The sequence below is a fragment of the Nymphalis io genome, chromosome 23 (genome assembly GCF_905147045.1).
Source record: "Nymphalis io chromosome 23, ilAglIoxx1.1, whole genome shotgun sequence".
NCBI classification, from domain to species: Eukaryota; Metazoa; Arthropoda; class Insecta; order Lepidoptera; family Nymphalidae; genus Nymphalis; species Nymphalis io.
In genome coordinates, this window is record NC_065910.1 from 2713829 (window position 1) to 2729558 (window position 15730).

Sequence of the window (15730 nt, forward strand, 5' to 3'; positions counted from 1 at the left end):
CTGTTTTAAACAAGGGGGTTATCAATTCGGCGTATTTTTTTAAATGTTATTCGACATCTTCGCTGATTAAGAAATTATTCCAATGATTTTTTTTTTCTATTTAATAAGATATGCGTGCAAAGTTCATTTTAAAATATATAACGGAAAATTTCCATTTTTATGAACACATCCGCAATTTGAAACCTAGCCTAGTTGTCTAATTTTTAAACTGAAAAATACTTTTATTCAAATACTTTTGTCGTCCAGACGAAAGTTCTATATGTAAATACAGACTTAAGTTTGTGCCTTGAGGGGACGTATAGTATGATGGTTATTGAAAGAATTTATGGTTAAAATATATACAGAAATAAATATGGAGTAAAAATAAATAAAAATACAGTTTCGTTACTAAAATAAATATATTTTTTCTTATTATTGTAACAATGAAGTGTAAATAGTATTAGCGCCACCAACTCACAAGGGAGTGGAGAGCGGCGCGGTGGCGACGTAGAGGAGGCGTGACGGTATAAAAGAACGTCATGCCGTTTTCAGTCACGGCATACAAGTCGGTCTTACTCCAAAGAGAGATAAAGTAAAATAGTAAACCTGTGAATGTATCACTGCTGGGCTATGGTTTACTCTTCCCTTGAGGAGCAGGTTTAGAGCTTATTCCACAATACTCCAATGCGGGTTAGTGGATACACATATGGCAGAATTTCAATGAAATTAATCACATTCAGGTTCCTCGCGCTATTCGCTTTCACAGTCGAGCAAGACATGAATTATAAACACAAATACTAATTAGGTACATGAAAATTAAGTGGTGCTTGCGTGGTTTTGAACCCGCAATCATCGGTTTAAGAGTCACGCATTTTATCCACTGGGCCATCTCGGCTTTTAGTTGTTTCACATTAAATAATAAAAGTATGTTTTTTGTATTGTGTAAAAAAAATATTCCAAACTAGTTATATAAAATAAATGATAATTAAAAATACACCACCAGGCGTGCATAAATTACTAGTAGTATTATTTGTGTGTACGCGTTGTTGATTTAAAATCGCTTATATTTTTTACTGACACTAATAACCTTAGGGGAGAATACCGCAGTATCTTCTTAATAAATGAAAATGAATGTTTGTATGATTGTTCTCTGTGCGTTGCTAAATCATTCATCCAATTGAAACTCTGGTGTGCTCGGCGTGCGCTACAGTTTGTCCTTCAGTATAAACGTTTTATATACACCCTTTTCTCTACCCGCTCGGAGCCTAGGCTAGCTAGTATTAAATACATATAATACAGTCAATTGAATTAATACATGCTTAAAAATAAGTGTGTTTTTACTTGTAATTGTTGCTTAACATTCGTAGTCATATAACATCTTGTAAACATTACTTTATCTTGACTTCTAAGTAAATTAATCATTTGGCAATAATAGCGTGAAATAGCGTGATAACGATTCTAGGTTAATAAGAAAATAAATTATAATTAGTTTGAGTTAAATTACAAACTAATGACATAGCTAAAATTTAATCGTCTCTTTGGATTATTCAAGGATTCGTTTTATTTTATTTTATTATCTGTTTTGTTTTTTAATCGTTTTTTTTTTTATCTTTCATAATTCCTCAATTAATATAATTCCTGTAGGTACACGACACTATTTTTACTGTTATTTCGGCAATAATAATACTTAACGCTGTTATTATTATTTACTTAAAACTAAAAACATCTGTTTTCATACAGATGTTTTTAATTTTAAGTATATATTAATAATATTGTGAAAAAGTAATTAATGGAACGGAATAAACGCAATTTTATGTGACTACAACTAATATTGTATTCTAATTAGTTATATGCTTATCTCATGTATGTAACTTTGTTCCTTTCCAAAAAAACTATTAAAGCAACATACCAAACAATATGTATAATCGATTTCATGAATACGAAACAAAAAAATATATAAATTATTTTGGTCTGTGCTCGATAATAATTAAAATCAAAGTAATAAATTAATGTAATTTTAATAAATACTTAAGCAACACGTAATAATTAATTATTTACAACATGACTTTGATATGGCAAGCGATAATACAAAAAAAAAACTGTGATAAGTACTAGGGCCTCATAACTTGTTAGTATCTTCCGTAAATTGTTATAGTAAAGTTGAATCCGTGGCTTCTTTGACTCTTCAGCTTGATTTTAACGAAGCGTTGTCCTACGCCTCCAGCTGAGATGGTAGGGTATCCCCCTGTGCCGTCGATGTAGTTGTCTTTGATGAAAATCGCTTTAATATAGGCGTAGTTCTGTTGCCCTGCTTCTGGATACTCGATGATACTTGTTCGCACGACAAGGGGAAATCCGTATTTGTATTCATTTACTTTGTAAATCACAACGTCACCGTACGAAGCTTGCCCGAGCGCCAAATCATGGCTTTGGCAAGAAGAAGCGGCGATGAAGCACAAAAGGAAAAATTTTGTTAAGGCACGCATGTTGCATTCGTTCGTTCGTTTAGCACTAACTTGATAATGAAGGAATGTCGTTTTATATAGAAAATGATAGAGTTATGCAAGAGCGAAGCAAGATATCTTATGACGTATTATATTTATTTGTATATTTTGTTTTTAAACAATTATAAATAACTTATTAGTAAATTTTTTAATAGGGCTTATTTTTAGATTAATTATTTTGTACCCGTAACAATATGTTTACAAAACTGATCCCAGATTGAATCGAAATTTTCACTCGCGTTACCGCCACACAACAGCAGCTAACCTCGTTTCCACCGTGCACGTAACTATATTTAATATTTACCGGCAGGTATGATAATTTATAAAACTTTATAATATTATTTATTTTTATTACAGTCATATCCAATTCATCGAATATAAGTTGAAAATTGTATCACTTATTTGTGTTATAGATTTATGTACTTACATAGTATGTATAAATATGCGTTTGCGCAAGCATATTTTCTGATGTAATAGATTGGTTCGGCGGCATAGGACAGACGGTAGGAAGAAATGAGCAAACATGTACTTTGTCAGAGTATAATTTCCAAAAACAAATTTAAAGCCTTTTTAATGTAACTTACATAGGACCATATATTCTTTTAAATTCAGTTTATATGTATACCATATTCCGTGGTGTATTTACAGTATTTTTTTTTATTGCGAGGTAAATTTGGGTATTTTCTCAATGTATTGACATTAGTATAATATACCCCCAATTTTAATTTACACATATTATTTACAATGGGATTGATTAAAAAAAAATTGTTATGCTGGATCAAACGAAGCCTTTGAGGTTATATAGACCCGTAAGACAGACAAATAAACAAAGTAACTTTCGACTTAATATTAGTAAAGATTTACGAATAACAAACAGTAAATTAACGCGTAAAAACATTTAGAATGATTACAAAACTATTATATAATAATAATAATAATATCCTGGGACATTTTTCACACACGGCCATCTGATCCCAAATTAAGCTTGTACAAAGCTTGTGCTATGGAAACCAGACAACTGATATACTACATATACTACTTTTCTTTTGTAAATACATAATTATATAGAAAATTACACCCAGGCTCAGGACAAACAGACATGTTCATGCACACAAATGTCTGTCCTGGGTGGGAAACGAACCCACAACCTTCGGCGTGAAAAGGCAAGTATCTACCACGCCAACCGGCTCGTCAATAATTATAAAACTATATAATGTAAGTTTCGGTTGTATCATGCGTTATACTGTTCATAAATGTAAACACCGTGAAAGGAGTTTTCAAATCCATCACGCTGAAGACATGTCATATGACGCGGTTTGCAGTGTCACGTTAAACATACAAATATGTTATATATTATCTATATTGAAATTCGAAGATTCCATGACATTGTACTTGGAAATTGAAAGCGAGTATGAATATTGTGACATTTAATCTTATATACATATATTATGTACATATTTATATATAATAAAACTGTAACAAGGTCGTGTGTTTATTACTTGTGATTATAATGTCAGACTTCAGAGATTTTTTAAATGAGGTATCAAGTTAAAAAGGTTTTGGTGAGGTTGTATACTGGTATTAAATAATATGTAATTAAATAAAATTAACATTACAATAATTGTGTATCTGTTCGGAGTATGACCTTAATGGCGGGTTTTCCTCGACGAATCTTATTATCGCTAAGACTGTTAACATTTCGACTCGGGGATGTCCTGGCTCCGCAATGTTGGCAATAATATATATTATAATTATCAAATCAATTGATCAAGAAAATAAACTTGGCGGTAGGGCTTTGTACAAGCCCGTCTGAGTACCATCCAATCATCATATATTCAACCGCTAAACAGCATATTTATAATTGTTGTCTTCCTCATGACTCATTCACCCTTCAAACCGAAGGGTGAATGAGTCAGTATAATTACAGGGACATCTTAGTTTCCAAGATTGATAGCTCGTTGACCATGTAAGAAATGGTTAATTTACCTTACAGGGTCCATGTCTATGGTACAGGTGACTATTTATCAACTCTGCCTTCTTAATTTATAAAAAACAAATTCACTTTTCGCTAACCATACAAAAATGCATAAAGGATTAGTAAAAATTGTCTACAGAACATTTCACGACATCCTTATATGTTTCTTCATTTAAAAACTTAATTAATCTTAAAATCTTAACTTTATTTCTTTGTAAAAAATACCAATTAAATAAAACTTTGCATTTCTCAGTTTGGAGGGTGAACGCGGTACTATAATTAGAAGCATAAGGGTGTTGACGCCATGTTAATATTAATGAACACAACAATACCAAGTTTTGCGGTAGAATATCAGATGAGTGGGTGGTACCTACCCACTTATTTAATTAATCAATTTATTTTTTATTTTTTATTAATATAACGATGACTTATAATGTATATATGTATAATGTATTATGTGTGTACTCGTTCAATGTATGTGTAAGTATATATAAGACAATGGCATTGTAGTGATAATGCTAAACGAAATAAACCACTTTTCCTCAATGATGTCAACGCTGAAGACAGAACTCTATTGAAGGTGACTCTTTTATCGTGTGTCGTCATCCTACACGTTTCTTAGAATTTCATGTGTTTTCTTACGAAGAAACCAAGGTATATAAAAATAATACATAGTTATTATATAAACAGCTGAGATGGTTCGTGCTTAGGTCTGTTTAATTTGTGTTTAGAATTTATATCGTGATCGGTATTGAAGGAAAATAACGTGAGGTACTGCATTTGTTGGTTGAAAATTTGACACATGTGTAGCCACCAAAAAACTTCTAACTTTTTCCTTAAATGGAAAAAGTATATATTAGCTCAGCTGTGCGACAGTTAAAAGCTGTTACTATATTTCATATAATCAATTTACGCTATTTTAATATGATTTACCAATCGACCTTTCTCGAAATTTTTGACTAATTAGCTATGCCTTTGTGCCGTCAGCACATCGCCTTTTTAGTTGTGCTTCATATTTGGCACGATGACGAAATCATAACAATTTCTTATTAGATTATTATAATGCATTGATCAGTCAGTACAGAATCCTCAAACAATTGTGACGTGTCTTAAATAAAATCATATTATTTCTCCGGTCTTTGAGTATTGGCTAGCCTTCTACCTGGATTCGTCTCTGACCAATATACGCCTCAGTATCTCAACCTTTATTTTTCGCGAGACGGAGAATGAATTCCGCGTTAGCAAAATAACTATCAAAAATGTTTTATGTCTATTAGGTAACGTTATCTAAAGAACTATTGCGCAATATTATGCTCCGAGAGTTATAGGTTACGGTGTTTGTTTTCTATCAATTATTCAGTCAAATGATAAGTATTGAAACAGTAAATATAAAAAGCGTAGTCTTTATAAACTTTGTTTTATTCGAACAAACGTCTTAGTTAATCTAAAAAAACCTTTTTTATACTTGATTAAATTTTAAGCTGTCGTAAAATGTACTTTTATAAGAAAAGTCCGATATTCCTTATCAGAAAGTATGTCTGCCAATAATGCGTTGAATCAGCAATCGTTGGATCTCGCGCGGAAATTATATCCTATTGTTTATTTTTAAAGAGTAATGATTTGGCTTTTTGCGGTCTTGATCTTCCTTTTGTTAGGATTATGTCAAATAATTAAAATGTACTAAATTGTCTAAAGTCTTATACTAATATATTCGATTAGATTTGAGTATTGATAGTAGCCACAAGCAGCAGTGTCTATACCCGTTAACTCTGTAACACGAAAATAGTTAATAGTAATAGAAACACGACAAAAGACGCATAGTGACACTAATACTATATCTTTTGTTTTATATATTAGAGGAAATATATCATAGATTTATATCTCTGTGTAAAGAATATATAACTATAAACTCCTTATTGAAACACAGAAACGAAGATGTTTTATTGAATTAATTTCCTCTACGTATACTTTTTAAACATTAAACAAACAATCAAAAATTCGATTCGTCCCTTCGACCTTACGTCAAATATATTTAACATTGCGATGTTGGTACTTAACAATATACATTTCAAAAAGTTATAATACGTTATAATAAACAGGCGCTACTGTTTGAGATTATTTTTGAACGTAATATGGATCAGCCGATAGAAAAATTAATAGAAAATCGCTTCGAATCATTGGGACATTTAGAGACTGATAGATTTCATTTTCTTATGATAAATAACTTAATTTTAATACTTTAATTGGAAACGACTACGTATATTGTAATAAATAATAATAATAATACACAACATATTTTCAATCTAAACACAATTACCTCTACTGGTGACGGGAGGGCTGGCTCATTTTCGCCAAGAGGATCGTAATTGCTATTCAAAGGGGAAATGCAGCTAGCATTCATGCCAACATTCCACGCTCATGATTTGTAAAGTAGCTATTTTTAATTCGTAAATATTTAAAGCTTCAATGTAAATACTACTAATGCATAAATTTACCAAAAATAAATTCATAATAACACCAGTGTCATGACAATAACAATCATCTTTTTTTCGGGACGAGTTAATGGGCCACCTATTGATAAGCCCATAAACATTGGCACTATTAGAAATACATTGTCGATACCCCCTCAATCTTTGGAACAAAGCCCACAACAAATTTAAGTATTACTGTTTGGTGGTAGAATATCTTATGGGTGGGTGATACCTACCCAGACGGACCACCAAGTATAAATCAAGCATTCCAAACTGAGAATAGCCCTTTTGACCTCACGTCAAATATATTTTAACATTGAGATATTTTTACTCACAATAAACTTAAAAATAGTTTTATGTCCGAAGTTTTTGAAATCCCATCTAGACCAGCGAACACAACAATAAATGGAAATTCAAAATAAATTAATCAAGAATCACTTTATAAAATTTATTTATTTTAATATTTTCTAGCGAATTGAGTATCGGAATTTATTTGAGTCAGACCACCTTTAATATTGTATCTCGAATTTGGATTAATGGAGTACACTTCTACTTCAAACTTGTATCCTCTTAATATTGATGGACTTTTTAATCCTATCGTAACACTTTTTTCACCAACACTCCCACTCTCGATGTACGCTTCACCATCTTTATATTCTCTTAAATCAGTTACAAAAACAGCGTTAATTACTTCGTTCTCAGGCGCATTCACGATGATATCGTCAGTTCTCTTCCATAATGCTGGATCTGCTTCTTTAATTTCACTCAGTATTTTCGTTGAATGTGGTGATGTGAATCCCAGACGAATATCATTCGAAATCACTAATGTTAAATTCACAAGAAACAGTATTGATACTCTTAACATTTTTATGGAAGATAATAATTGCAACAAATCCGATGTTCAAATGATGGTTCTAGAAGAATCGATCTCTTTTATAGTTATGGAAGATTTGTTAGAATGAGATCATTATGTTATTGACGAGATGCTAATATGTATGTTTTCGATGTTATTATTGTAACAACGGATACAATTTTATATTAAACTTACAAATAACGTTAATATGTAAAGTGTATTAACTTTGGCCGTGACACTGCACGTACATAAATTATATTGTGGATTATTCAAATATTATGAAAAGTTTTTTGGAATAATTACGCTTCAGATAATTTTGATTTTGCTATGTTTCGTTGCCTGTATTAATATATTTATTATAGGCAACTACGCAGGAGATATTATAGTGCACAAGTTTGCGTACACACTTGTGTACTATAATATCTCCTGCGTAGTTGGCTAATCTCTCTTTAGATTGGCCGCCGTAGCCGAAATCGGTCTGGAGAACATTATATATGTTATTTTTTAAGTGTAATCTTAAATAGAGTGTATTGTAGGTGTCTACGTCACGCCCCGTTAACTTATTAGATTTTGCAGTCAAAATTCCAAACTTTTTATACTAAGATTTTGTTTTATCGGTACTACCGATATTTATTATTGCTATTTCTTTCTTTGTGTTTATAATTCATCTCGTGCTTGACGGTGAAGGAAAACATCATGAGGAAACCTGCATGTGTCAGTTTTCATTGAAATTCTGCCACATGTGTATTCTACCAAACCGCATTGGAGCAGCGTGGTGGAATAAGCTCCAAAACCTTGTCCTTAAAAGGGAGAGGAGGCCTTAGCCCAGCAGTGGAACATTAACAGGCTGTTACTGGTACTATTTCTTTCTTATTAATATTTCCAGACAGACATTATAAGTAACTTTGATATCAGTTGATATTGTAATTACAATAAGAATACAATTATTAATTAAGCTTCATATAAGCTTTTATATATTGCGAAACAATCAATAATACTTACAGACAGCGGTCACAGTTTATGTATATTTAGATCTCTAGGCCTATGTTGACAAAATACCTCTTATGGAATAGTTATGTCTATTAGCACAACGAATCATTCATAGAATATTACAAGTTCACGAGTCTCCGTTAATTTCTTGTATAACAAACCTCTTGCTTCCATATTTCGGTCTTTGACATTAGTTCTACCAACATTCGCATATAAAGACGTGTCAAATATGTCTCCAATTTTTATTGTTACTTTAATATCGTTGATAGTTCAAATCAACACCCATGATTTACTGCTCGGCTATCCGGATACCGCGTCGAAGATAATTTACAGTAAGGTACATCAAGAAAATCCAGCGATTTGGGTTAGATCAGAGACACTTACTGTGAACTGCACGAAAAACGAAGTCATTAATGCCATAAAAATATTGGATTTGAGAGACGATAAATGGGGAGAAGCGTATATAAAGGGAGGGGGTATTGGACAGAGGTTTGTGAAGATTGAATTAAACAGTCCGAGTATTTTCCGAGGGTATAATTTTTTTGTTCAAATTTACGCGATACAAACTAATAATTTTATTTATAACCACGGGAAGTGACGTCTTGATTTGTTTCGAAGTAATTATGTGATAGATGTGAATGTATTTGCAAAAAAGATTTTTATTAAAGTAAATTAAAAGACGTGTTGCTTTTTATTTGCGAACAAATATTTTTCAATTATAGTCTTATAACAAAGTCAAGTATATACTGTAATAAAAATAATTTCGACCACGGCGACCAATCTGAAGATAGATTAGCCAACTGCGCAGGACATATTATAGCGCACAAGTGTATGCGTTTGCGCACACACAGGTACACTCTCGTATTCCCTAACTCTCATAATCCGATGGGACGGCATTCCGACACGACCGGAAAGAATTCAGGTGCAGGCAGCAATCCAGACTCCGTGCCGAAATTTCGACCAAAAAAGCCAATAACTTTTTTTATTGGCCTATATTGGAATTTGAACCCAGGACCTCTGGGTCTGCGGAGTCATCGTCATGTCTAGCCACTATACCAACAATGCAGTCAAAGTAGTACTACTTTAGTACAGTTAAGAGGCAGTGAGTATAGTATCAACATAATAACGCCCATTTTTATTAACTTATATTATGGCTTTTTTATTCTCAAAATGCCAAAAGGAGTCTAGTGATTGGTAGTCGGAGCTGTCATTTTCATTGTCTCTGCTCTCCTCACTTACTTTGTCAAGTCAACTTCTTTATCGTTCAATCAATATATATGCACACACAGGATATATGAAATCTTTTTTCTAGGAATATTTCTGTTTTTTTAGTGCTTGGAGCTATAAAAAGTTGTTGGGTTTTTCTTATTCGAAATTCTTAGTAGCAGCCCGGAGTCTGAAAGTTAGCAATGCTGTTTGTGATTTCCCGTCCCATCGGATTATGAGATTTAAGGAATAAATTGCCCTTGAGTTTGTGCACACGTTTGTGCCCTGTAATATTTCCCGCACAGATGTCTAGTCCCCCTTGAGAATGGCCGCCATACTCGGAATTGGCTGCTTGGAAAATAGCTCTTTAACAAACAAAAAAAAACAAATCGTAAACGAAAATCTAAGACGAAGTCTGATAAGCAAAGATACATATATCTAATATATATAAGTAATAAAAATGCGACCACTTTCTTTTTATTCATGTATCATCTGAGTCACTCAGTATTTTAAAATATAGCAAGATGGCATTTACATATTACTATTTACTTGTCTTGTTCTACTATGAAATATTATTGACGAAAAGAATATATATCATCTTTTATATCAAACATTTCACTCTTAACAATGAGTATTTATTTATATATATAAGGAAAATGTTGAATGACGTAGTTATACCAACAATGTTATTTACGCTCCATTTAAATGACGTCCTTGTATGCGATAATACGAGTGTAGGCGATAAATTAAATCATACTCGAATTGTGTAGACGGACTTTTTTATACTTTATGTATTTTGAATGTTCGTAAAAAAAATCTAAATATATACTTTATTTACACAAGAATAAAAAATATGGAAATTATTCTAGTAAAAACCAAAAATTATTTTGTATCTGTATTTATTTAGCATAAAGATTATAAAAATATTAACACTTTACACTAGACAATTTTTGTATTTATATGTATCGTACACTATTGCTTAATTATAGAAATATATTATGTAAAGCTTCATTTTAATTTAGAAGCCTGATCTTTACGTGTGATAAAAATACTACAAACTTACTTTCAAATTTGTAATATTAATAACGTTGATTGATTCAGAAATAATAAAAAAACGACTATTAATATATTTTATTTCATAATTACAAAATATTAATTAAACCTATCACCTCACCGACTGTTGGAACAAAGATTATTTAAACACAACACAACAGTTTTCAACACAACAACACATATCAAGCGTATATATCAATTTGGTAGTTGAGACCGGATCCTCTCTCACTCTTCAATTTGATATTAGCAAAGGCAAATCCTATGCCTCCCCTTGTGATTGAAGGCTCAGACAATCCATTGTCCATGTCCCTTATAGCTATACCTTTTATCTTCTGATCGCCAACAGGATATTCGAAATACACTTCTTGTTCACGTTTAATAAACGGAATAGCGGTAGCCGTTACTTTTTGTTCGTGAACTTTCCTGACCATACCGTTGTAATCATTTATCTGACCGACTATAACATTTTTCGATGTCACAATCGTTAGGAACGCACAAAGCAGGAATATTCTTATAAACATCTTGACTATTCGACTCGATATGATGTTATAGTGTGTTACAAGATCGGTGTGTAAGTGAGAGAGAGATGGGAATAGTGTTCGAGTGGTGGAGGCCATATTATGAATAAGGTGTAGTTTTACGAAATGTGACACGGCTACATGGCGACAATAAAATTTTAAGCACTGGTCGGTTAAAAACTAAATTATTATTCATTATTGTTATAAATTATAATTGGTACTTAAAATATTATTTATTTTGTATTTTATAATGGAGATTAAGTTCTTTTAATTTTTGATTAATAATAATGTCCTCCAGACCGATATTGGCCACGGCGGCCAGTCTCAATGAGACTAGACAACTACACAGGAGATATTATAGTGCACAAGTGTTTGCGCAAACACAGGTGCAGTATCTATTCCCTAACTCGCATAGTCCGATGGGACGGCAATCCGACACGACCGGAAAGAGTTCAGGCGCAGAATCAACGGCTTCACGTGCTTTTCGAGGCACGGGAGTGAACACACTTCCAACTTCCAGACTTCGGGCTGCTACTGAGAATTTTCTTATAGAAAAACCCAATAACTTTTTATTTGCGGCCTTGCGGTTTACCAACGAAGCAGTCGATTTGTTATTAAAATGTTTTTTAAAAATTATAAATAACTCGTAAACATAATAAGACGTCGATAATGTATTAATGCTGATACTACACACCATTTACAATACTCATACTTTTTTTTTATTAAATAGGAAGCCAACGCTGTATACAATTTTGTTTCTTATTCTAGAGTACAATGCTAAATAACATAAATATAAAAATTGCATACCTCACTTATAGGATAACTTAACATGCGTAGGCATTATTTTACGCTAAGCAATTGAATTTTGTTGACGTACTTGAATTTAAATTTCAATAGTAATTAATTTCTTATATTTGCGTTATTTTTGCGCAAAATTTAATAAAAATGTGTATCAGCTTTAGATATTTAACATTTAGGTATCAGAACCAGTAAAACGTAATAAAATATACAAAACAACTTAAAAACCATTTTCAATAATAATTTTATTTTATAATTGACGGGCCGGTTAGCGTGGTTGGTGGATGCTTGCCTTTCACGCCGAAGGTTGTTGGTTCGATTCCCACCCAGGACAGATATTTGAGTGCATGAACATGTCTGTTTGTCCTGAGTCTACACTATACAGATATATTGTCATATATCAATAAACTAGCTATGCTCTTTCTTTAATACTTTGGTCCTGTTTTAATATATTAAAAAAGTATATTATTATTACTTTATTCAGTGAAAACTCGACTTTTTATTATTTCGTTTTTCTTTTTTTTTCTTGTGTGTGTGTCTTTGTGTGTGTTTTAATTATATTTGTCAGTTTGTCTAGAGTTTATGTTTGTTAGTTAAATCAGCACACAAAGCTGACAAGCCTTATGGGTGCCAAGAATAAAAATAAATATGAATATTTTGTTATTAATAAATAAATAAATAAATGTCAGTAAAGCAACATCCCGTAACTATGCAACTGCTGAAAGTCTCATCTTATGTTAAATAGAAGGCTCGGTGCTTATTCACCTCCAAGAATGAGATGAATTATAGACGAAAACTATGGAAACCTTGAATTTAAGCTAAATTGGCCAAATTTTATACTAGTTGTTCCGGCCTCGCACGGGTAAAAAAACTTTTGTATTGAAGGACAAAGAAAAAATCATGACGCAGACGAAACGATAAATTTTCATCACAATCGGATGAATGGTACGATAAACATGCAAACATTATTTTTTATTTATAAACGCTTAAATATTTTATACCGTTTCATTAGCCGTCACTTTGATTTTCAAGTGGAATTGTTTTTGCTCAATAACTCATTCTTAACTTTTTTTAAAAATTTGTAATAACTTGAAATTTAGTTGTTGCAATTTATAAACTTTAAAACATTGTACATATCCTAATATATGTAATAAAGTTATTGAAATAGGATTCAATAAATTCTTATGATCACTTGGGGCTACAAATCTACTAACAAATTGTCACTTAATCGCAATCGAATCGAAGCGTGATCGTCGCCGTTTTTCCGTTTTCCTATTATTTAATTTAATTATTGTTATAAGAGTTAAGAATTAAGTTTGATTTTGACATAACGATATATATTAAAATATTATCGCTTCGGTTGCGATTCGAATAAATACAGATGATTCAAAGTTGGATCGGAATTGAATCGGGAACGTATCGTTAGTCATTATAATTTAGTAGAATTCAGCCCCAGATTTGTATAAACAACATCTATTGTTAAACGATAACACTTGACTTAAATTAAATATTGTCGTTAAATGAAGTACATGTATATTGCATTACTATGAAGAAATAATATCAATACAATTACATACTAATATTGCGAAAGGGAGTTTCATTTACTTATCCTGATTTCATATCTCAATTACTAGAGATGCACTGTTTAGCTTAGTCTGACTCACGCATTAGAACGGCCGTTGTTATTTTTTTAATAATAATTTTATAAGAATTAATAATAATAAATTAAGATTATATTCGGAATGCAAAAATTGGCTACGATTAAATGTAAGCGTGAGATTAGTATTTGCTTAGTGTGATGCAAATACAAATTAGAATTGTATAATCCGTACAAAGTAATAGGTAACGTTTTAAATCTTGTAAAAAACTTTCCAAAGACTTGTTATAAATAAAATTTTGGTTATAGAATTTCGCTTTTATTGAATAGGACCGAACTCTTTCCTTGTTATAAAGTAAAAAATACCGCTGGCAAAACAAGCTATTATGGCATTGTATATAAAACATATATTTTTTTCCGAACATACCATAGACATAATCGGAAATCAGATAATCATGAAATTATTTATCTGTGACAATTCCGTGTCCTACTCATAAACATTTAATAATGTCTTCTTCCAACATCACTCAGTAAGCGCGATTTATAATCTTAATGTAAAATACTGTGATCATATTTTATTAAACACAATAGAAAAGATTTATTATTACAATACATTAATACAAAACTATTTCTGAACGGTATCATGATAGTCTAAAATTTGAATTTTATTAGTAAACACACTACACATATTCAGGGACATGTAAACCAAGCTCAATATGTTAATACACATTACCTTATCAACGAGGTCGGGGCCTGGACAGAGGTCAGTATCTGAGCCATTTGCCAAATTAACCGAATATCGCCTCTACTACGTCGAGATAAACATCATTGGACGATTAATTTGTGTAATGCACTCTCAGACTAATGTTTGACTTTGTATACTGGCTTTTCCTCGTTGCTTGTACTTAAATTACTTGATTAATCTCGATACATCGTAAAATATTGTAATTCAACATTAAAAAAACAACTATTTACATGTTATATTTAAATCAATATATAATATACTGTGAATAAATTCAATTAAATTATTTTGGTAACGACGTTTATATTACGGCTTTACTCTTACGAATGGAATATAATTATAGGGATATAATGATACATCTAAAAAAAAACATATATATTCGTACAACTAAAATCTTCCGCTCTTTCTAATTTTATCGTAAAATAAACATATACGACCTTATTTGTGATCTTTACATAGCGGCTGTTTATTTAAACACTGATTTCGCTCTTTCTGTCATTATTGATTTGAAATTCGAACGAAGAAGACACTGCATTGCTTAACTAATCACCCGCTTAATAACGTTTATAAGTAAGGTCGATTAACTTTAAAACATTTGATTATTTTATGAATATTACGATTGTACATATGTATTTAATAAATAATAAACTGCTAAAATGATACAATTAAATACTAGAAATTTTTATGTATGTCGATATATAAGGAAGTATAAGTGTGAACCAACAAAGTTTATAAATAAGCTGTATTGACATACATTTTGTCAGAACTATAGTAGGTTATGCGATTTGAATCAAAACCATAACATCATGCATACTACCAATACGTACACATAAGTGTAAAAAACATATTTTAAATTACAAGCATTAAAAAATTTAACCTTTTTTTCAAATTAAATACGAAAATTTTGGAATCAATGAATCGATATTATGAAAAAATCATATTTATTTTTAGATTACTATGTACTTCTAAAATTGAAGTTGCCAGATGTAAAAAAGGAATACTAAAATGTCAACGCGGTAGTATGTTATATTGTTATCTTATATC

At 31.3% G+C, this 15730-nt stretch overlaps 1 protein-coding gene across 3 annotated transcripts in view; it reads right to left on the reverse strand.

Annotated features, from left to right (window-relative positions):
- Positions 1–15730, reverse strand: part of LOC126777680 (protein Wnt-5b-like) — a 54861-nt gene that overhangs the window by 18784 nt on the left and 20347 nt on the right. Inside the window, exon 1 of one of the 3 annotated variants that reach the window (XM_050500812.1) lies at positions 14678–14892. The exons of the other annotated variants lie outside the window; for them this stretch is intronic. Within the exon in view, the coding sequence (XP_050356769.1) occupies positions 14678–14724 (47 nt within the window). The 5' untranslated portion in view covers positions 14725–14892. Of the gene's footprint in view, positions 1–14677; positions 14893–15730 lie in introns of those variants that run through there. 3 annotated transcript variants of the gene reach the window in all.